Genomic DNA, 22,666 nt, shown 5'->3' with positions numbered 1-22,666 from the left:
ACAACAAAAATAATAACAGCAATAAACATTAAACTATTTTATTTATTAACGACTAATTGAATGTAACGTTAGCTGTATCAGTGATTTAACAAGACACTGCCTATTAATTTACGAAAATAATGCTGCGTCACGACAAAATTGAACGTTTTTTAACATTTTATTTTGCATTCTTTTAACGCGCAAACATGCCCTTCCCCAAGCAATGGTCAAAAACAAAATAAACTCATCACGGTAGACACTTTAACTTACAGTAAACACTTTTTCCTATTAAAAAATCTGAAGGTTCAATTTTTTTTTTTTTTTTTTTTTTAAAGTCTTTTACAAGTTTACACTACATTATAAATATATAACACTTTTTTTATTATAACTTATTAAAAAACAGCACAATAATTCAAAAATTGCATAACAAATTAAAGAAATTACCTACAAAAACAATTTGGTTTCACAGACAAAAAATAATCAATAAATATACAAAAAAGGTGATACATAATTTAGTTCTGTCTATATAACGTTGAATTCTGTCTATAAAACGTTATACTACAACAATTTTAATATATTAAAGAAGTAGCTTTCAAAATTAAAACAACAACATTCTTAGGCCTTAATATATTAAACCAGCAGTTAATTTCTGAATTAAAATTTACAAAATGGCTAAAATTTACAAAAATTCCAAAAAATCAGTTTCCCATATGGAACACTGGGTTATCAAAACCACCAGATTGGTTTCTTCGTCGAAATGGAACATGTGAAAAAACATTATTTATCAGATTTGATTTTGTTGAATTTGACTCATCTCCATTTTGTTTGGTATTTTGCTTGATTTTATGGTCAGGAGAGGAAGCAAGGCAACTTCCAATGGCAAGTGTTGACTGAACTAAATGATCTCTAAATCGGTAAAAAAAAAACATTTAGGAAAACTATAAACTTTGAAAAAAAATAAATAAAAGAAATGATTTTTTTAAATGCATTAAATTTTGAAGATTAAATATTCCACAAAATTTATTAACAATATTTACAAGATATTAAATATTTAATTTTTACCCTGGCAATAAAAGCAGAGTTGAATAAACAGAAGCTGTTCCATTTGAACAGGTTTCTTCTGAGATAATGCTTACAGCCTGCACGAAAACACATTATAGTTAAAAAGGCCTGTAAACTGAGAAAAAATATTAACTACGTCTTCAACAACAAAAATTTGCTATCAAAAATTGACTTAAACCTTTGACTAAAAATTGACTAAAATTTAAAAATATTAATTTTTAATTTAATTTGAGACAGTGTGCTACTTTAGCAGAAAATATATAATTCTAACCCTGTTTATGACTGTAGAGTCAGAGCTATATAAACAAACCGGCAGCGTGGTGAAGTAGTAAAAACACTTGCTACTCCACACATGGGGTCGTGGGTTCAATCCCCACTGACCTCATGCTGCAGCGCTCTTGAGTAAGGTGCTATAAACGGTATGAACTCTTGCTGAGCCAGCACTTAATCAGCAGTATAATTATCAGGCAATTATAATGTATAATATTTCAAACTGCCACAGGCAACTCGAGACTGGGTCGGGGTAACTCATGTTACTCTATGTTTAAGTCGCGCATTCGACTTTTCCACGAGAATAAAGATATATACAAAAAAAAAAAACAAAAAAAAAAAATGGGTTAGTAATCCAAAATGCTTAGATTTAGAAAAAATATTTTTTTTACTTGTTGCATTAAATCAATTGTATCTTCTTCATCATCCTTTGAATATTCAAAATGGATTGTCATAAATGGTCGAGCAGCCCTCACTTCTCTTTCTATTATAACTTGCTAAAATAACAAGTTTTAATTTATTGAAATTAGTTTTCTTTTTGGACATTATAAAATTAAAGTTACAAACCCTTATACGACGTCTTCTTACACAAACAATGTTAATTCTCCATACAATACCAGCTATAATAAGTAAAGTTAGAAAACACCTGCAAAACCAGACAATTAGTAAAAAAATTAAACAAATATTTTGCTTTAAACAACATAAATATAACCAGTCATTTATCGTAACTTAAAATCTATAAAAAGCTATTATATAAGCTGCATCTTACAATTAATTATAACAACCAATATTTATAAACTAATAATTTTAAAAATTGTTTATAAAAATGATATCACAATTACAGAATTAGATGATTCCAAGTATAGAATTAGATGATTCCATATTATTTATCAATAATCCCAAATTACATTTTTAATAACTTGTGCTGCAAATTACTGTATCAAATTAAATTAATTAATTGGCTGATTTTTTGGTTGATATTTTTGTGGGTTTTACTTACAACAAAAATATGGCCACAATTAGGCCTATACTAGGACCAGACTGGTACAACCAAATCTTATTAAAATAAAATAAAGTAAAGTTAACAACATTTTTTAGTGATTTAAATTTTATAAACTAATAATTTAGTGTTTTAGCCAAAATATATTTTGTTAAATTTAAGCTGGCTAATACATGGTTAACCTTAATATGTACGTAGCCTGTTTTAAAATTTAACTCATTTTTTAAAGTCTACTTTTGATAATCTAAAATCTTAATAAATTTAAAAAAAAATAATTTATTTAAAAAAAAATAAAAATTTCTTTTATTTAAATATTTCTTCAACTTACAACAAATGAACTTGTTTGTCCAAGATCAGTGACATAAATTCTAACACAGGATTGTTTATTACCGAAAGCAAAATCACTTTCATCCAACATATAAACAACATAGGTTGTATTGTATATTATTGTCACTACTGTTTCATTTGAATCTATGTTAAAGTAAAAAAAAATTAGTTGTTTTTAAGGAAAAATTTATAAAAATTTAGCATAAATAAAAATAAAAAGTACAAACAAGAAAATAAAATATTCTTTTTTTTATGCGTTCAAGATGTAGTTAAAACCTTAGAATTTTAAAAAATGGTGAAATATATGAAAAAATGGATTTACTTGTTGAATTTACTGCTATAACTAAATCAATCGGACTGTTAGTTTGAATATTTACTTCAATAGAACTTTCCTATAGAAAAAAAAACAAAAATTATTAAAATTACAAACAAAATATTCTGTTGACTATTACTTTATTATTTTATTCCATAAAAGGTTTTTTAATAATTAAAATTTTGTTAACAATACCACTTACCCTAATAGGACAACTATCAAAATTAATTTGAGATACTTTTTCGTCAGGAGAAGGGGTTAAGAGAAAGGAATATTTTGTCATTACATTTATGTTATCTGAAACAATAAAAAAGATAACATTTGATAACTGTTCAAATATTTATTTAATATCATGTGCAAAAATAACTTAAATACATTTTAAATAGCAAATATTAAACTAAGACCTAAACTGCTTAATTGCTACACTAGGTTATAACAATAATTAAGACTTGAAAAAGTAATTACTGTTACAAACAAATAGTATGAAGTACTAAGTAAAATAACTTTATATATTACCACATAAAACATATAGCCTAAAAAATAAGAAAGATTTTCAATTAAATAACATAAAATATACTTACAATAACATGTGTCATTTTCCGCATCTCCAAAATAACCCAAAGTATTAGAGCATCTAAAATACAAAACATTTTATGTAAAGAATTATGCATATAAATTAAGTACGCTTAAATTGTTTATTTTAAAAGTAAAAGTTTTGCTTACTGGTCACAATTTTTGCCAATAATTCCCTTAACGAAACAGTTACAGATTCCAGCTGTTTTGCTGCATTCTAAAGCATGATCATTGCATTCACATTCTATAAAAAATATTATTTATTAAAAAAATCGTTAATACCTAAATGAAAAAAATTTTGTATAATAAGATTACTTAAAATATAATCGTTACTGCAGTAGCTGTAGTAGGTTAAAACAGCAAAAAATTAAATGTAGAAACTATTAAATCAAAAAAAAAAACTAATAAATCACTTTCATTATAAGGTAAGTGATTTTATCGTTAAACATATATAAATAATAGTTAAATAAACATATTGGTAATAAAAATCAAAAATGGATTTCAAAAAATTAAAAAACAATAAAATAATAAAATGTTACCTGTGCAGTTGTTTCCATTTATGGCATCTCCATAATATAACTGATCACAAAATTGACAAAATTCACCACTTGTACCTTCAGTACAGTTGCTACAAACTGCTGGTTCATCTTCCTCGCATGTACTATGTCCATTACATTGACATTCTGTAAATTTTAAAACCTAGGGTTCAATTTTTTAATCTTATTTTTAATGTTTTTAATACAAGTTCTATAATTCATAATAAATTTAAAACCCAAAGCAAGCTAACCTAAAACCAACTAAAAAAAATTTCACGTTTTTTTCTTTTTTTTTTCACCTGGACATTTCATGAAATGCCACATCTCGCTGGAAGGACAAAGCGATGCGTTCAATGGACCTTGATCGTTTCCAACCGAGCATGACCCAAATCCAGTATTGCTTCCAAGATCGCACCATCCACATCTGTCGTCCTGGTAACAGGAATCACATGACTCAAATTTCGAGCATGGATCATCTGAGATCAATTTTTTTTTAAAAAGGATCCATATTGTATGAAAAGAATTTTTTTTAAAAAATATAATTTTTAATTATACTTTTAAGTAACAAAGTCTTTTATCAAGTTGAAGTAACATGCATAAATTTAAGAGAAAAAGAACACTATGATTTTGGGGGTAAAGTTTTAATGTAAATATCTCTTTAAAACCTTTTAAACTTTAAACCTGATATTATACTTCATTAAAAATAAATTTGACTAGCAGGCAGCAAAAATTAAACCCAAAAACTCAACTTATAAGTAAAACATACCTGTGCATTGATCTTCTTGTTTGACAAAGTAAGGGCAAGTATTGTAAGAATCGAATGCTTTCTGGTTAACAATAGGTTGACATGTTTGTGTTGTTTCACACCACTCACAATCACATTGTTCACAACTTTTAACAACACAATCATGACAGTTTGTAAAATCTAAACAAGTGGAAGGACATGTCCAATCTGTTCGGTTTTCTATAAAACAAAAAAAAATTAATAATATTTTAAAAACGAAGCAAAAATAAAAGTAACAGGTTACTGGTAGAAATACTTTTATTACAATTTTTTTTTTACAACAACTTTTATTACAACAACTTTCATAAAAATATTAAATAAAAAACTTAACTGTTTACAAAACCTAACTGGCTCTTTTTTAATATTTTTTATAAAAATACAATAAAAACATTACAAAATATTAAAAAAAATTGTTTTGAAAATAAATTAAAAAATGTAACTGCTATCATGCCAATGAATTTTGTTACTATACGTACCACACCTATTTATTTTAAATTTTAAAACACCACAGACAAAGGAAAATGTCCATAAAAATACCTTAACTTAATGATGAAAATATTTTTGGTTAAATATTAATCAAGGATCGAGAAAATAAAAAAATTTCCATACAATAAAAATTTAAAAACCTAATAAAAACAAACACATTAAATAATAAAAACTACATGCCCAAATTTATCGAAATTTTTTTTTACGAATTGTTAACCGATAACATGATTTAATTTCTTACTTGTCAAGTCACACCAATGATTTTGATAATCCCAGTTGCAACCTGATTCAAAACAAGTAAAACAATCCTGAAATTGATTGCAATACTCCACACCATTATCATCACATGTTGTAATAGAATTATTACCCTGAAATGTTAAAAATTAACATTTATTTATTTATTTAGTGACACATACATCAGCAAAGTTTTAATTGAATGTGGTTTTACATTTAATAATAAAATAGTTTCTTTAAAATTTAAAATATTATATTTTATATACTGCGGTATTTTTCATCTATTTATTTGTATAGGAGGCTCGACTCAACAAACTACATAGGGTAAAGTTTGTTGGCCCAACCCAGTCTTAAATTGCCTTCAGCAATTTTTTTATTACAATGGCACAAAAATTAACTAGTTAATCAGCTTTTGGGTTTGCAAGACCATTTATTGTGCCTAACTGAAGAGCAGTATTGCATGAAGGCTGTGAGAGTCGAACTCATAGCCTTATGTGGTCAGGTGTTTTTTTTATAATTAAATAAAATATAGTTTACCTTAGGCATCTATCAATCAATAAAAATAAATTTAACGAAGGAACTTGTTTTTATAAATAAATTCAACCTACAATTGGTTAAATTAATTTGTACTTACACAAAATGAGTTATTATAGTAACAAGTATCAGTGCTGTCATCAACACAACAAGAACATTCCGTTGACAAACAATTATGACAAGAACCAGTTGATGACTTGCATATCTCATCACATGTTAGAGTTGTATCTACAATATTGACAGTTTTACCATTAAGTAAATTATTATTAAATGCATATTTTTCAATGTAGGCATATCAAAAATTGTATGGCATTTATTATAATTTAAAACAGCATATATGTGCTTTAATTCACAAAAATGTAATAAAAATTCACATTTACAAAAATTATTAAATTTTATTAATTTTTTATATATCGTAATACACAAAAACTCACTTTGTTTGCATATTTGTTCAGTACAATTAGAACCATCCCAAATACATTCAGTTTGATTAAAGCACTCACTTTCATTTCTATTCAAACATTCAGTAGTGGGTTCTATTAATAAGTAGAATATATAAAATAAAATTTTGTTAAATTTAACAGTACTGACAGTACTGTAGTATTAATTTAATTAATCAAAATCCAAAAACTAAAATAATATTTAAAAAGTCTGTTAAAATAGACAAAATAAATATTAACAAGAAATAAATAATGTAAATTACAGTTAGTTGTTGTTTAAAATAAACCAATAAAATATTAAATAGAAAATTTCAAACAAAAATTGAAATGGGTATGTAACCAACTCATAAAGTTTAATATTTGTTGATTTTACGACATGTACAAATACTGTATCCACAAACAAACAAAGTTAATAAGTTACCTGGGAGTGTATAAAGGATGATATCATTATTCATCGTGCTATCATAACCCCCGTATATCAACATTGAACTAAAAAATAATTATTTTAAAACAATTTTTTTTTTTTGAAATTAGCTATTTTGAATTTATTTCTGTTAATAATTTATTTTTTTTAATAAAAAATGAAATTAGATATGTAAAAAAAAATTTGGGATTTTTTAAACAATAAACTAATTTTTACAAGTAAATTTGTTAAGATTTTAGAAAATTCTGATATTTTGTATAACAAATGCAAATATCTTAAATATTTTAGATACTGACGTGGAATTAAGTTGAACAGCAGATTGTCCATATCTTGAACTGGCAATTAAAAGATCTTGTTTTATTTCAGACCATTCACTACATTCTGTTAAACATAAAAATTATATTACAAATCTACATAAAATACAGGTAGCAACAAATTTAAAATTTTTATATTTAAACAAAATGAATTATTACATAATGTAACCAAAATTTAGAAAACAATAAAAAAGACCACTCCATGAAAAATATTATATCTGGATATTTATTTCAATTTAAAAAAAAAATTTTTTCACTTACCAATGTTATATGAAAGGGTTGAGATTACATTACAAGGTTCACAAGACTCTACATTACTACGTTGAACATTTCCACCATAAATAACAAGATTTTCATTCAAAAGTGACATCGAATGTAGATATCTATTCTCTGGCGACGACATTAAAACAGTCCTAGAATATTGTAATTGATAGTGTTAAAAAAACCAAGAAACTAAATTAAAGTTACTTTTCAGATAGATTGAAGCATTAAACCATTAAAAAAAAATTATTAAATATTTTACATTATCACAGAAATAAAAGTTAGTTGAAAATTGAAAAAGTTTGAAAAAAAAAAAAAATTTGTTTTAATAATATTTATATACCAAGTGCTTGTTTTAACATCAAATAAGTAGAGGCTGCTCTTAAGCTCATTGTTTAATCCACCATGTAAATAAACCACATTGTTCTTATCATCCAACACAGAACCATGACCATAAGTAGCTTTAGGGATTGCTCCTGTTGTGTTTAATTTACTCCATTCTTGTGTTTCTGTAAAACAGTTAAAAAATTATCAGATTGTATCAATAACCTTAGTTTGTTGTCTTAATTAAAACCCTTGATTTTACTACATAAAGTTCTAGGGTTGATTTCCACTGCCTCCAAAGAGCTACAGGTGGTACTTAGATTTGCCACGGGCAAAGCACAAACCAATTAATGGGTATCAAGATCAATGCATATAAAACTAATAAAGAAATTTAAGACTGAGTAAGGGTAGTATATGTTACTCAGTCTTTTTACATCAAGTTGTAAAGTCAGTTTTTTTACATCAAGTTAAAATATATATTACAATAAAAATCAGTTAAAAATTATATATACTTTTTCTTAACTTACAGAATTTTTAATTTATTAGTTACAGAATTTAAACTTTTAACAATGCAACCTTTACTTTTAACAGAATGCTAATATAACTGTCTTACCTAGATTATATTCAAACACAAAAGGATTAATTTTCCACTTTCGGTGATAACCGAAGAACACTAACATTAAATCCCGCCCATTTTTTGTGATCACATGAGCTGAGTGACCAATCAGAGGAGGCGGTTGGATTGTGACATTTTCACTTGTCTTAATTTCTTTCCATTCTGATTGGTTAATGTTAAATTCCCACAATTCATTTGTGATTTCGTGGATTGGGTTCATGCCCCCAAATACAAGCAAAGTGTTCTAAGATAACAAAAAATGTTGTTCATTTTTAGGCAATTTGAAATATTAACAAAATTTTTTTATAAAATTTGATATTCAAGAATACTCACATTGTAATACACCATTGTGTGATCATGTTTCAATGAAGGTTTGGTGGAAGCTTTATTTACTATAACAGGTTCCCATTCAAGTGAAGAAACATTTAAACTATAAAAACATCTCTTAAAATTATTTATCACCATAATAAATGCAAATGCCTTATGCATAACTTGATTTTAGCAAATAAAAAACATATATATAATCAAAAATTAGAGAAAAAAATAGAAAGGTGTCTTAGAAAGGGTAATTTTATTTTAAAAGAATTTTTTTTAGTTTATTAAATACAATTTTTTCAAACAAAAATAACTTTTTAAGATTACAGTTTTTAACATCACCATGATAGTAAACCTACCTTAAAAATATGTCACCACTCTCTATAAAACCAAACATTTGTCCCCCGAAAACAAATAATTTTTTTTCCACCAAAACCATAGCAGTTGATGCCCGTCCCTTGTTAAGTAAAATTGGCCATGCATAACTCTCCCACGAACCATTCCTATTTGACTTAATATCCATATCTAAGTTGTTTGGTTCTACCCTGTATACATATCTTTAAATTTAATTTTATCATAGTATAATCTACTGTATATACATTTGTTTCAAACATTAAATTTTGAAAAAAATTTGCTGTTTTATTTTAGTTAATAAGTCTTTAAAGTTGCATGAAATAATTTTTTAATTTTTATTAAAAAACTGACCAATAATTTATTTTGTATCCTTGATCGTGGTAAAAGTTTTCATTGTTTGGAAATTGTAAAGTCACAGTTCCTGTACTGGAAATCACTTCGGTTACTTGTGATGGTAAAACATCCCCTCTATTAAAAAATAACTAAATTTAGTTTAAAAACCTTTTATCTTAATTTTTGTTGATAGAATAAGGCAGAAACCAGCATAAAAATGAAAAAACTTTAAATACTATTAATGAGGTAATTTTATAATTTTTTTTACAATTGTTTTTTGGCTCACTAAAGGTATTATTATCAATATACCAAAAAGGTATGGTTTAGTTAGAAGATGTGAAGATTTAACCTAAACAGCTAATAAAATACAATTTGTTTGACTTACTGAAAAGTAGCAAGCAAAGGGCTATGAATAGAATCTCCATCATAAACATTCAGATACTCGCAAGCACAAGAACTTAAAATATCAGGAAAACTTAAATGCAAAGTCTCATTTTCAGAGCTGCAAAAAAAAAAAAATTGTTAATCAAGTAATATTTTATTAATGGTCGTTTTTTTACAACAAAAAAAATGAATTACTTTTTATATAAATTAAAATATGGTATTACCATAAAAAGTAAAATTCAAAATGCCTTAAAGCTTGAAGTTTTTTTTGGTATCTTAACAAAACAAATTTTATATTTATTGTTTTATTAAAACTATATAACTTACATATTATCTGGTTTGATAAACCCAAAACAATTACTTAGATGAGATTCTGAGTCTGAGTTATGAAACGTTCCATTGTCGTTTGTTATTCTAAAAAAACATTATATATATAATGATAAACACTATTTATTTTGTAAATTTAAACTACAAAAATAATAAAGTAAAAAAATTATTAAAAATTTATTAAAAAAAGTATCACTAATACCTTAACTATTATAATAAATGATAATAATTTTCTTGCAAATATTCAAACCCAGTTTCCAAAAAGCTCAAATATTCAGTCTTTAAATGAGATATTTTTAAAAACTAAAAATCTAGTAAAAAATACTTTAAAAAATTGTAATTAAACATATATACATGAATCTTCCTTCACAGTGCTGACACTTCTCCCCAGAAAAGCCTTCATTGCAAACACATTTTTCATTTAAGCAAAATCCATTACTTCCACAAGAATCAATGTCACACGAATTAACCTAAATATAAACAAATTATATAAACTTAACTTCCAAGCAATTAATGTATAACTAAACAATATTTAAGTTTAGTATATTTAAGTGACAGATAAAAGATACCTGAAAAATAACTTGCAAGAACGAAAAAAGTAAGATTTTTAAAAAAAATAAGTGCATTACACTTATTATTTACTTTAACTAAAGTAATAACATTTTGTAATTCTGAGTAATGTAAAAGTTACTGTTTAACTAAAAGCTAATAAGCGAACCTGTGCGTTTTGAAAAAGTAAACAAATAAAACACGTGAGCTAATGACGTCACAATCAAAACATAGCAGACGACTTACAATTTCCCACTGATCTACGTTTATCCCCAACTAAACAACAATAAAGAATAAGGTTTTATTACATGTTGAAAAAACATGCAAAAATGTTTTTTTATTAATATTTTTACCTATTATAACAACAGTCTTATTTAAACAGCATTAAACGTCAAATACAAACCATATACAGAAAACAGTTAATATAACAAAAAAAAGCTTACACAGAAAATCTAAATTCAACTTAAATAATAACACAAAGGGTAAGCAAGCTGAGGTGCCAAGAAAGATAAAATATACAAATACAAAAAATGTAACCTTGAGAGTATATTACCCAAAACTAACAACTTTGTTAAAAAAAGATAAGGCACTGTAAGAACAGGTTGTGGCTTATTGTGCATAAGCTAATCTTTTGTTAACATTAAAGACAATTATATTTAATTATTTCACATTTGGTGGGAATTATTTTAGTTATTGTTTTTTAATTTCATCAAAACCTTATATTAACTTCTATTTTGATATGTCTTTCAATCTTAAACTTGTTTTTAAAATCTGTGGTTTGCTTTTGACATGAGATTCGATCCTTTGTTATTCTTTTTGAAAACAGTTTACTTATGCCTTCCTACAAAGCAGTTGTACTTTTGGATTTTGAGATATCCTGACCAGCAGCAAAGTTATTATACCTAGTTAAGAAAAACAATTAACTTTGATAAAACCTTCCGATTGGGTCGACAAAGACCGCTACAGGTTTATATTTGTTACACTTTATTAGCAAAAAAGCATTGAATCTAATTAAAATGTATTGTGAACAAGGCTCTAACATGTAAACAAACAGAATTTAAAGACATGCGATAAAAAGGGGTTTTAATCTTTGCTGCAAAGTGTCTAGACAAAACGAGCATGGTCCTTTTTTTTATAAAAACTTAATTAATTGTCGCAAATTAATTATTAAATGTTTAACATAAAGGATAAGTCTAGTTTTAATTACGTGTAGTTATAGAAATTTATTGCAATTTTAACAACATACCTAAAAGCTATTGATGCTTTTAAATTACCCAAGTTGTAATAATTCTTCCTAATAAATTTATATTCACGTCGCATTTTTGTTACTAGATTTCTTAAAGAAAGTGTATAAAAAACTTACCAACAAAGGTGATTAGGCAGGTATTTATAAAGACTTAACATTTAAATCGCTTAACTACAATTAAATTCTGGTATGCAGAAAGTTGCAAACTTAGCCTATGTCAGGGGGTAGGCCCATATGCTGTTTTTTTAAATCGATTGCCAGCCGACTTGTTTAAAAACCAAAATGTAATACAGCTTATTTTATTTTATAGATTGTTAAACATATATTGAGACAACTTATAATAAAATGGTAAGTAAAAAAGATGCAACCAAAAAGAAAGCTCATAGTTGTAGTGTATGTGAGAAAACATTTCAAACGGCTGCCAAGTTAGAAGTACATCTTAAAATACATTCAACAGACAAAAAGTACAAGTGCAATATTTGCGAAAAAACTTTTAAAAACCAATATTCTTTAAACCAACATAATGTTGTACACACAGTTGAAAAATCCTTTAACTGTAACTTATGTAAAAAAACATTTAAAGCCAAATATAATTTAAAGATGCACGAGTTGACACATTCAGATGAAAAAAATTTCGATTGTGAGGTTTGCGAAAAAAAAATTAAAACGAGAAGTGATTTGAAACGGCATTACAGGATACATACCGGACAAAAGCCATACACATGTGAAGTCTGCCAAAAGGATTTTAAAACCTCCACAGAATTAAAAATACATCACAGATATCACGACGGAATTAAACCTTATCAATGCGAAATTTGTGAAAAAGCGTTTGTAGTTCGTTCAAAGTTAAACTTACATCACAAAACAACTCACAATAAAAGCTTCACGGAAAAACACAAGTGTCAGATTTGCGAGAAGAATTTTAAAACAGCAGCATATTTAAAACGTCACCATACAGTTCATACCGGGGAAAAATTATTCCAATGCGAAGTTTGTGACAAATATTTTTCCCAGAAAATTTAGGAACCCATAAACTAACACACAGTCTCACCAAGCCCCATAAATGCAGTATGTGTGACAAAGCTTATAAAACGCCAGGAGATTTAAAAAAAACACTACCTAATACATGTCGGTACAAAATCTCACAATTGTGATACCTGCAAGAAAGCGTTTAAAACTGCACAAGAATTAAAATTACATACAAGGGTTCACACAGAAGAAAAGCCTTACCAATGTGATGTTTGCCATAAAGCATTTTCACAAGCTTCGAATTTGAAAAGACATCAATTTAATCACGTTAATAATAAACCATACTAATGTGAAGTGTGTGAAAAATCTTTCAGAACTAAAGATAATGCAAAGCGACATTGTTATTTACCTAAGTGAGAAAAAACATTTAAGTGTGAAATTTGCAAAACAAGTTTTTATCACAAGCAATATATAAAAGGCATAAACTTATAGTAAAAATGAACAAAAAGGGCACTTCAAAAGGGCGTAAAACTCCACAAATGTTAGGACTGTGAAAGTTGTTTCATAACAATATCAGACTTAATAGCTTATAGTTTAACATATAAACCGAGCAAACATTATTAATGCCGTGTTTGTGAAAACTCTTTTGGACTAATTACAAACTACGAAAATATTGGATAAAATGGCACATGTTATTTTAACAACATCGTTGTCAAATTGCTTTAAAACTTTTTGTGAAATTATTTGCAAAATAAATGAAACTAGTATTTTTTAATTACGAATAAAAATAAATTGAATTGTTGTTATAAAATTGTCGTGGTGTAAAAATATGTATACAATAAATAAATCAACCTTTTTGTAACAAAAATTCCAGTATTAAATTTAGCACGTGTGTAAATTTAGCTCGAATTTCAGGTTTTAAACAACATTTATTCCTAAAACAGTAAGGTGACAAAGGAATAAACTTTGCAAGCCACTACTTTTTCTTTTTAAATTTTTTATCAAAAATAAAAGTTTGGGAGTTTGTTATAAAAAAAGTTGTGAATAAGATAATAAATTGTTTGTTTCTTTGCATATTGTCATTTTTTACAAAACATTCGTATCAATAAATTAAAAAATATTTAGAAATACATACAGCTAGGCCTAAACCAAGTAAATATAAACTCAAAGTAAACGATTTTTTTTTGTTATATTAACAAAGATTAAAAACACTGTTAAAAAGTATAGACGATTAAGTTTGATTGATTGTTTTACGCTAAATGTTACTCTTACAAAAGTAAAATGCCGTTTAAACCAAGTAAACAACGTATGGTTATTGGCTTATACAAAAACTTATGCTGTTGAAACTCGATATCTTGATAGTTTCCTGCACACATTATTACAAAAAAACTGTAACGAAAAACAGTATTTTTGGTAGTAATGTGCTGAACAAGTTACTGAATGAAAGTAGTGTGCTAAAAAACTTACTGAGATGTTTCATTAATGTGATATTTGACAATGGTTTTTAAAATAATCCTTACATAAAGCAAAGAAATAGAATGAAAGTAACGTTGAAAACATAACTCTATAATGTATAATTTTGTAAAAACAGTTACTTGTTTCAACATATATCTATTTTACAGAATAAAACATTATGAAAAACAACCTAAAAAGTAATGAATTTGAGACAATAAAAAAGAAGAGTAGTAATTTTAACTAGATTTATTTGATAAATAAAATATGGTTCGAAATTGTTTGATTTTTTTTATAAATATAATTTATTTAGTAGGTTTATTAATTAAATTATAAATTCAAATATGAACTTTTTTATATTTAAACCTAATTTTAACAAGCGAACACGCACTCATTGATATTGTAATATAAAAGTAAACTAAATTTAAAAGCAAAATACCGATCTTAATTTTTTAGTAATCAAACAAGTATTAAAATATAATAATAACAAAACAATTAAAACGAAAATTTTACACATTGTTTACTTATATTTTAACATTTTACTTAAATTTTCAACCAATATTTTTTACTTTAATGGACAGCGAAAAGGACGATTTTTGACGGCGACCAGAACGCTATTAAATTATTCAAGCGTTAAACTCAGACTGATTCGTTATTTTATAAAAAAACTAAAATAATGATTAAACGATATTTAGCTAGAGTTAAATCTTCATTTTAAATAGCAACATACAAAATAATAATACCAACAACATATTAAAATTTCAGCAAATTTAATCTTTAAATTTTAATAATAAAATATATTAATTAGTAATTAGTGACATTTAAATGTCGTTAATAGGAGGTTTGCGATTCGTTGGGATAATAACAAACATACTAAAAATTTAGAACTTTTAGTTTTAAAGAACAAAAGTTATCGTCTTTCAAAATTTGTCAAATAAGAATAAAAACAACTAGATTTATTTGATAAATAAAATATGGTTCGAAATTGTTTGATTCTTTTTAATGAATATAATTTATTTAGTAGGTTTATTAATTAAATTATAAATTTAAATATGAACTTTTTTATATTTAAACCTAATTTTAACAAGCGAACACGCACTCATTGATATTGTAATATAAAAGTAAACTAAATTTAAAAGCAAAATACCGATCTTAATTTTTAGTAATCAAACAAGTATTAAAATATAATAATAACAAAACAATTGAAACAAAAATTTTACACATTTTTTACTTATATTTTAACATTTTACTTAAATTTTCAACCAATATTTTTTACTTTAATGGACAGCGAAAAGGACGATTTTTGACGGCGACCAGAACGCTATTAAATTATTCAAGCGTTAAACTCACACTGATTCATTATTTTATAAAAAAACAAAAATAATGATTAAACGATATTTAGCTAGAGTTAAATCTTCATTTTAAATAGCAACATACAAAATAATAATACCAACAACATATTTAAATTTCAGCAAATTTATTCTTTAAATTTTAATAATAAAATATATTAATTAGTAATTAGTGATAATTAAATGTCGTTAATAGGAGGTTTGCGATTCGTTGGGATAATAACAAACATACTAAAAATTTAGAACTTTTAGTTTTAAAGAACAAAAGTTATCGTCTTTCAAAATTCGTCAAATAAGAATAAAAACAATAAATATAATGACAATAACAATATGTTTCGAAATCGAAGATTTCGAACCATAATAATAATAATAATAATAATAAATATAATGACAATAACAATATGTTTCGAAATCTAAGATTTCGAACCATAATTATCACTACAAGGTTCATACTGAAGAAAAAAAGCTTACTCGTGAATTCTGTGAAAAAAAATTAAATACAGAACATAATGCAAAAACGCACTCTATAAAAAAACACTAAAGAAAAAAAATTTACTTGTAATGTTTGTGAAAAAAGGTTTAAAACGAATTCCGTATTAAAAAAACATGTCAAAACACATACAGCAGAAAAGTGTTTTACATGTAAAGTTTGCGAAAAAAGATATACGTCGTCTTGTTACTTACAAAGACACTACAACAGAGTACACGTCGGTAAAAAGTTACATGAATGCGAAAGTTGTGAAAACAGATTCCACAGTGCAGCAAAATTAAAATCACACTTCAGCACACATGTCGATGACAAACCATTCAAATGTGACTTTTGTGAAAAAACTTTTTCGTTGAAAATGCATCTTAAATCACATCAAAGAGTACATACCAACAAAAGACCACATAAATGTGATGTATGCGAAATGACATTCAAAACAGCAAGAGATGTGATAATCCACTCCATGACACATACATGTGAAAAGCTATTTAAATGTGATATCTGTTCAAAAAAAAAAAGCCGTTTGAATGTAACATTTGTAACAAAAAGTTTTCTGTAAATGCTAATTTGTGCAGACACAAACGAATACACACTGGTAAAAAAAAACACAAATGCAGCTTTTGTAACAAGGCTTTTATGTCAACTGATGATTTAAAACAACATCAAAGTATGCATACTGGAGAGAGGCCATATAAATGTGACGTTTGCGAGAAAACCTTTACTTACAGGACCAGTCTAAAGAGGCACAAACTTAGACACCTCGGCATTAAACCCCATGAATGCGATATTTGCCTAAAAACGTTTATAGCAAGTGGTGATCTGAAACTGCATTACAGGGTTCATACCAAAGAAAGGCCTTACCAATGTAAGTTTTGTAATAAAAAATTTTCTAAAAAAAGCGCTTTAAAAAAACATCAACTTATCCATACTAACAGTAAACCGTAAGTGTAAAACATGTGAAAAAAAATAGTTTTTATCATAAACGGCTACTAAAACTACATAAAAAAATTCACGGTACTCTACCATTTTACAAGGGAAAAGTCTTTTAATACCTACAATAAGCAAAAACAGCATTTATTAAAGACGCACATTTAACAACAATAAACAGAACTTTTTAAGGGTGAAATTAAAATTGCATGGTTTAAAATATAAATCGGGCATACCCTTTAACTGCAATTTTTTAAAAAATTACTCCAAATAAAATATCAAATTAACGCAAGGTTGGAATAGAAATCACCGATGTGTAAAACCACACCAATAACATGTTTATAAAACAAGATATTTTAAATCCTCAAGTTAATGACATAACTGACTTTGTTTAAAAGTGATTTACAATAATTTTTTTGTAAATAAAATAAAAAAAAAAGTTTGTGAATAAAATAATATTGTTAAATACTTATTTTATTTTAACTGACAGTTGATTCAGAAAATTTTAATGTTGTTTAGACATAAATAAATTTTTTATTATAAAATAAACATGGTGTAAAAATGTGTATACACAATTTAAACCCCATAATTTAACAAAAATTCTAGTACATATTCCACGTGGGTAAATATAGCTCGACTTTTAGGTTTTCAATTTCTTTTTAAAAAAAATATATTTAAAGGGAATTTTTGTGTATTACTACATGGTTACAAAGGGATTATTTCTGTAAGCCTTTACTAATTTATAAAAAAAACTATTCCTAAAGGGATTGAGTGGTCGAAGGGTTTGTCTCCTTAGTATGTTGGAATTTATCGAAACTTGCATTAGGATGGCATTTTTCTTGAAATTGATTAGTTTTCGAGATATCTAGTTTTAAGTCGAGATATCTGTTGTTTTTTTAAAAACATTGTAATTAGAGAAAATCCCTATATATTTTCATATTGTATAAACAGTTTTTACTTTTAAAGAGAGTAATTTTTAATGTATTTGAAAAATCATAACAAAACAAAGTTTGTGCATATTTTTGTTTTTGTGAATATTATTACAAAAAGTTTGTAATAATAAATTTAAAAAAATACCTTGAAAAACTCTCTGTTATTTATACCAACACAATTATAAAACGTACTACATATAAAACACAATGTACAATATTTTTATATTAATATATTAACAAAAGTTAAAAATATTTATATGTTTAATTTCGATATTTTTACGTGTTGGCAATTTAGTTTGTATAACTCTTTTGTTCCAAATTTTATTCTCGAGAAAGTAAAATATTGTCTTAACCAAGAAAACAACATAAGGGCATTGGCTTATACAAAAACTACTGCAGCTGAAACTTCTTATCTTAAATGTTTCCTATACGTATTACTAAAGTAGAGCTGTATCTAAGAACGGTATTTTTTGGGAGTTGTGTTGAACAAGTTACTTAACGGGAGTAGTGTGCCGAAAAACTAACTAAGTCGAACTAATGTAATATTTGATATTTGTTTTCGAAATAAACCCAATATAAAGTAAAAGGATAGAACAAAAAAAGAAATGTTACAAATCCTTAGGCTTAGTAAGATTTTGATTAAGCAATTCGATTGGTTTAACAAGTGTTTTAACATAAATTTATTTTACAGCATAAAACACTATGGAAAACAACATAAAGGTTCATACTGAAGAAAAAATATTTACTTGTGAAATCTGTGAGAAAAGGTTTAAAACAAAAAGTAAAGCACAACGCCACTCCAAGGTTCACACCGAAGAAAAACCATTTACTTGTGAAGTTTGTGAAAAGAAATTTAAATCAAAAAATGGTTTAAATATACACTCTGTAGCACACGCCGAAGTAAACCCATTTACTTGTAAAATTTGTAAAAAGGAATTTAATACAAATGCGGGAGTAAAAAGGCATCGCAGAATTCATACAGTAAGGTGCTCTAAATGTGAAGTTTGCGGAAAAGTGTATAAGTCCCTTCAAAGCTTGCAACTTCACAACAGAAGAATACACGTCGGAAAAAAGCCACATAAATGCGAAGTTTGTGAAAACAGTTTTCACACAGCATCTGAATTAAAATCTCACTATAGCAAACATGTTGATGAAAAACCATACAAATGTGATTTTTGTGAAAAAACGTTTTCGTTAAGGTTTTACCTTAAATCACATCAAAGAGTGCATACTAACAAAAGACCATATAAATGTAATGTATGCGAAATGGCTAAACAGCTAGAGAAGTGAAAATTCTTTAAAACAGCAAGAGAAGTGAAAATTCACTCAATAGTTCATACAAATGAAAAATTAATTAAATGCGAGATCTGTCCAAAAACGTTCAAAACCTCCCATGATATAAAGCGGCATTTTAGAGTACACACTGGAGAAAAGCCGTTTGAATGTGACATTTGCCATAAGAAGTTTTCTGTAAATTCCAATTTGCGCAAACACAAACAGATACACACTGGCGAGAAAAACTACAAATGCAGCTTTTGTAACAAAGCTTTTACTACAAACGATAGTTTAAAACGACACCAAATGATACATACAGGAGAGAGGCCATATAAATGTAACGTGTGCGAGAAAACTTTCACTTACAGAACCAGTCTAAAAATGCACAAACTTGGGCACAACCGCATTAAATCCCATGAATGCGACATTTGCCAAAAAAAGTTTTTAACAAAGTATCAGCTAAAACTTCATCACACGGTTCATAATGAAGAAAGACCTTACCAATGTCAGGTTTGTGATCGAGCATTTTCTCGAAAAGGAAAATTAAAATTACATCAACTTATCCATACTAACAGTAAACCGTACAAATGTGAAATATGTGGAAAAACCTTTAGAGAATCTTATCTGGCAAAGAAGCACTGTTATCACCTCACTGGAAAAAAAAACTTAAATTGTGATATTTGCAAGAAAAGTTTCTATCGAGAACAGCAATTAAAACTACATAAACGAATTCACAATACCATACCATCAGCTTACGAGTGTAATGTATGTGAAAAGACTTTCAATACCTTTGATAGGCAAAGAAAGCATATTCTAAAGATGCACCTATAACAGCCATAAACGGCACTTTTTAAGGGTGAAATTAAAATTGCATGGTTTAAAATATAAATAGGGCATTTCCTTTAACTGCAATTTTTTTTTTAATTTTCCAAAGTAAATATCAACTTAAAGTAAGGTTGAAAAAGAAATTACAAATATGTAAAAGCACACCAATTAAATTTTTATAAAAAAAAACAAGATATCTAAAATCTTCAAGTTAATGACATAACTGATTTTGTTTAAAAGTGCTTTAAAATAAATTTTTAAAATTATATTTTTTACACTGTATTTTAGATGTACAACAACATTATTTTAATGTAAAGTTTAAATTTCTTTCACTTTATATTGACTTGCAAAATAACATTTTCATGCAAAAAAATCTTGTTAATAAAAAAATATCCTTAAAGGCTTACTCTATTTTTGCACACAGTTGATTCTAAAAATTTTAAAATTACAAGATTAGAAAATGTTTTCTGTTAAAAAAAGATACTCAAAGTAAATATATTCAAACTGTGAAAGTTGTTTCAAATTAATATTAAATTTAAAAACTCATAGTTGAACACATAAATCAAAAAATTGTCGTAAAATCTCACATAAATGCAATGTTTGTGAAAAAACTTTATATCTTAAATTTTCAGAATTTATTATTTGTAACATTATTTTTTTCGTAGTGCGTAAAAATAGATTAAATTTGATATGTTGGTTTTTGTTTACACTTGAATTTGTATGTGTGAAATAAAAAATGAAATTATCATACTTTTACCCTAAACTACAACCTAAATAGAAATGTTTACAACAATAAAATATAAACTTGGTTATTGTATCTTTTAACGTTAACTTTAAATAAACCCAATTTTGCAAAATAAAATGTATGCCAAGAGTTTTAATGCTGGTTTGATACTACTTTTAATAACCAAATACGGTTATTGAATTTTATGTAAGATTTTAACCAGGTTGAAATTTGTACAGTTTAGAGAAGAACACGTCAAACGCTTAAGAATAAATCATATTTAATCTTTAGTTGTTGACATGACCAGCTGTGAAAAAAAGTTTACGTTTGTAGCCAAGGGTATATTTTTAATATGTCATTACCATCTAAGTTATCAAGCATAAAATAAAACAAAGACTAAAGCTAACATTTATAAGAAAGGTAGAATAGAAAACAATCAAAAATAAGTCAACGCAAATAAAAAGAAATAATTTTTTTAAACCCAAGCATAAAGCTTAACATATGCAATGTCAAGATCAAATTTAAAATGTAAAGTTAGCAACGATAGCTTTAACACTATTCAGTCGTTAGTATCGAAATGGGATCTTAAAGCAGAAGAATTAATTGAACAACAAAAGACAAATCCTTTTTCAGATCGGTACACAGGTAAATTCTATAGATAAATAGTCTATAATTTTCCTTAAATTACAAATAAATGCAGTTTAAAATTTTAAAAGTAAGTACATGTTGTGTACTTTATTAAGCAAGATAAAAATGTCTCCCATGAGAATAGCGTAACGGATATAGATTTAACTGGTATAACGTAAACTTAAATTGACATACAAACAAACTTCGGTTGTAATAAGAATCAATCCACATATATATAAAGCGCTATCAAAAAAGTACAACAATTTTAAGGTGCATAATTTTTATTTAAGGAACCCCAAAATGGATAAAAGGAACTGCAGAATATGCCCAACCAGTTGGACTTACCGCAAAAAGAGGCGAAAGGGCACAAAAGTCAATTTATGAAGAAATGAACACACTTTGTTATATTATAAGGTCAATGGGAAAAGAAGACACTTGTGGACGAATACAAGTCACCTTTCGAGAACTATTTGAAACGTAGAGATATTTTTTAAATTTAATTCTAAAACAAAACATGAAACGATGTGAATACAAAATCTTGCAAACACGCGCAAATAAGATATTTAAAACCAAAAATTTTTGATAACGAATGCAACGGCTAAGGTTTATAAATTTAAAATACCTTTATTATTTTTGCAGATACACAAGAATATCTAGCAAACTTGTTGGTATACTATTACGAGCCAGAAAACACAATTTAGTTGATTTTGTAGGCGAAATGTTGTGGCAACGTCGGGATGATGACGTCATAATAACTCTTTTGTAATTTCTTTTAGACAAAAACTAGAATCTTCTTTTCGTTATTCTTGCAAAAAATTGTAAATCATATTTTGTATTGAATTTTTTATGCTGCTTGTGAAATATATTTATAAATTAAAATAAAGAAGGCCAATTGTTAAACAGCAAACTAGTAAGGAGATATAAATTTCAGCTTAAAACTTTAACAAGCTTGGCTAGTTACATTATTGTTTAGAAAAGGTGACCAGGTAAAATAATTAGGTGATTTATCGTGGTGCTGATTAACCCCACTGTTCTTATGCTGCAGCACTCTTGGGTAGGACGCTATAAACGGTATGAACTCCTGCTAAGCCAGCACTTAACCAGCAGCATAATT

General features: G+C 26.5%; 2 protein-coding genes and 2 pseudogenes across 2 annotated transcripts; 3 read left to right on the top strand and 1 right to left on the bottom strand.

Moving 5' to 3' along the window:
* Positions 1-409: 409 nt before the first annotated feature.
* Positions 410-12,059, bottom strand: LOC145750723 (attractin-like protein 1). Its single transcript, XM_082566807.1, has 30 exons — positions 11,986-12,059; positions 11,598-11,641; positions 10,833-10,861; positions 10,545-10,660; positions 10,191-10,277; positions 9,865-9,981; positions 9,498-9,614; positions 9,152-9,337; positions 8,811-8,907; positions 8,475-8,721; positions 7,881-8,046; positions 7,538-7,689; positions 7,259-7,343; positions 6,960-7,027; positions 6,533-6,634; positions 6,199-6,326; positions 5,572-5,698; positions 4,827-5,024; positions 4,360-4,536; positions 4,064-4,207; positions 3,675-3,768; positions 3,533-3,585; positions 3,154-3,248; positions 2,961-3,030; positions 2,640-2,782; positions 2,312-2,367; positions 1,879-1,957; positions 1,704-1,808; positions 1,042-1,118; positions 410-885 (listed from the first exon to the last, which is right to left on the bottom strand). Exons 1-30 carry the CDS (start codon positions 12,057-12,059, stop codon positions 678-680), a joined length of 3,441 nt encoding a protein of 1,146 aa, XP_082422933.1. The 3' UTR covers positions 410-677.
* Positions 12,060-12,330: 271 nt separating this feature from the next.
* LOC145750722 (uncharacterized) lies at positions 12,331-16,897 on the top strand (annotated as a pseudogene).
* Positions 16,898-16,911: 14 nt separating this feature from the next.
* On the top strand, positions 16,912-20,207 carry LOC145750721 (uncharacterized; annotated as a pseudogene).
* A 1,224-nt stretch (positions 20,208-21,431) lies between these two features.
* On the top strand, positions 21,432-22,318 carry LOC145750720 (actin-binding Rho-activating protein-like). The gene is made up of 3 exons (XM_082566806.1): positions 21,432-21,570; positions 21,843-22,029; positions 22,192-22,318. The coding sequence occupies exons 1-3, from the start codon at positions 21,432-21,434 to the stop codon at positions 22,316-22,318; spliced, it is 453 nt and encodes a 150-aa protein (XP_082422932.1).
* The last annotated feature ends 348 nt before the right edge of the window (positions 22,319-22,666 follow it).

The sequence above is a fragment of the Corella eumyota genome, chromosome 4 (assembly GCF_963082875.1).
Source record: "Corella eumyota chromosome 4, kaCorEumy4.1, whole genome shotgun sequence".
Lineage (NCBI taxonomy): Eukaryota > Metazoa > Chordata > Ascidiacea > Phlebobranchia > Corellidae > Corella > Corella eumyota.
This window is presented reverse-complemented; position numbering and strand designations above follow the sequence as displayed.

What these genes read in the sequence shown, in the direction of transcription:
- LOC145750723 (XM_082566807.1), bottom strand. Translation starts at nt 12,059, where the DNA reads ATGCGACGTGAATATAAATTTATTAGGAAGAATTATTACAACTTGGGT. An exon ending in GATGTTAAAACAAGCACTTG is followed by an intron (nt 7,690 to 7,880) that starts GTATATAAATAT and finishes ACAATATTCTAG; the next exon opens with GACTGTTTTAATGTCGTCGC. An exon ending in ACTATAATAACTCATTTTGT is followed by an intron (nt 5,699 to 6,198) that starts GTAAGTACAAAT and finishes TTAACATTTCAG; the next exon opens with GGTAATAATTCTATTACAAC.
- LOC145750720 (XM_082566806.1), top strand. Translation starts at nt 21,432, where the DNA reads ATGTCAAGATCAAATTTAAAATGTAAAGTTAGCAACGATAGCTTTAAC. An exon ending in TTTTTCAGATCGGTACACAG is followed by an intron (nt 21,571 to 21,842) that starts GTAAATTCTATA and finishes TTTTTATTTAAG; the next exon opens with GAACCCCAAAATGGATAAAA. An exon ending in TTTCGAGAACTATTTGAAAC is followed by an intron (nt 22,030 to 22,191) that starts GTAGAGATATTT and finishes TTATTTTTGCAG; the next exon opens with ATACACAAGAATATCTAGCA.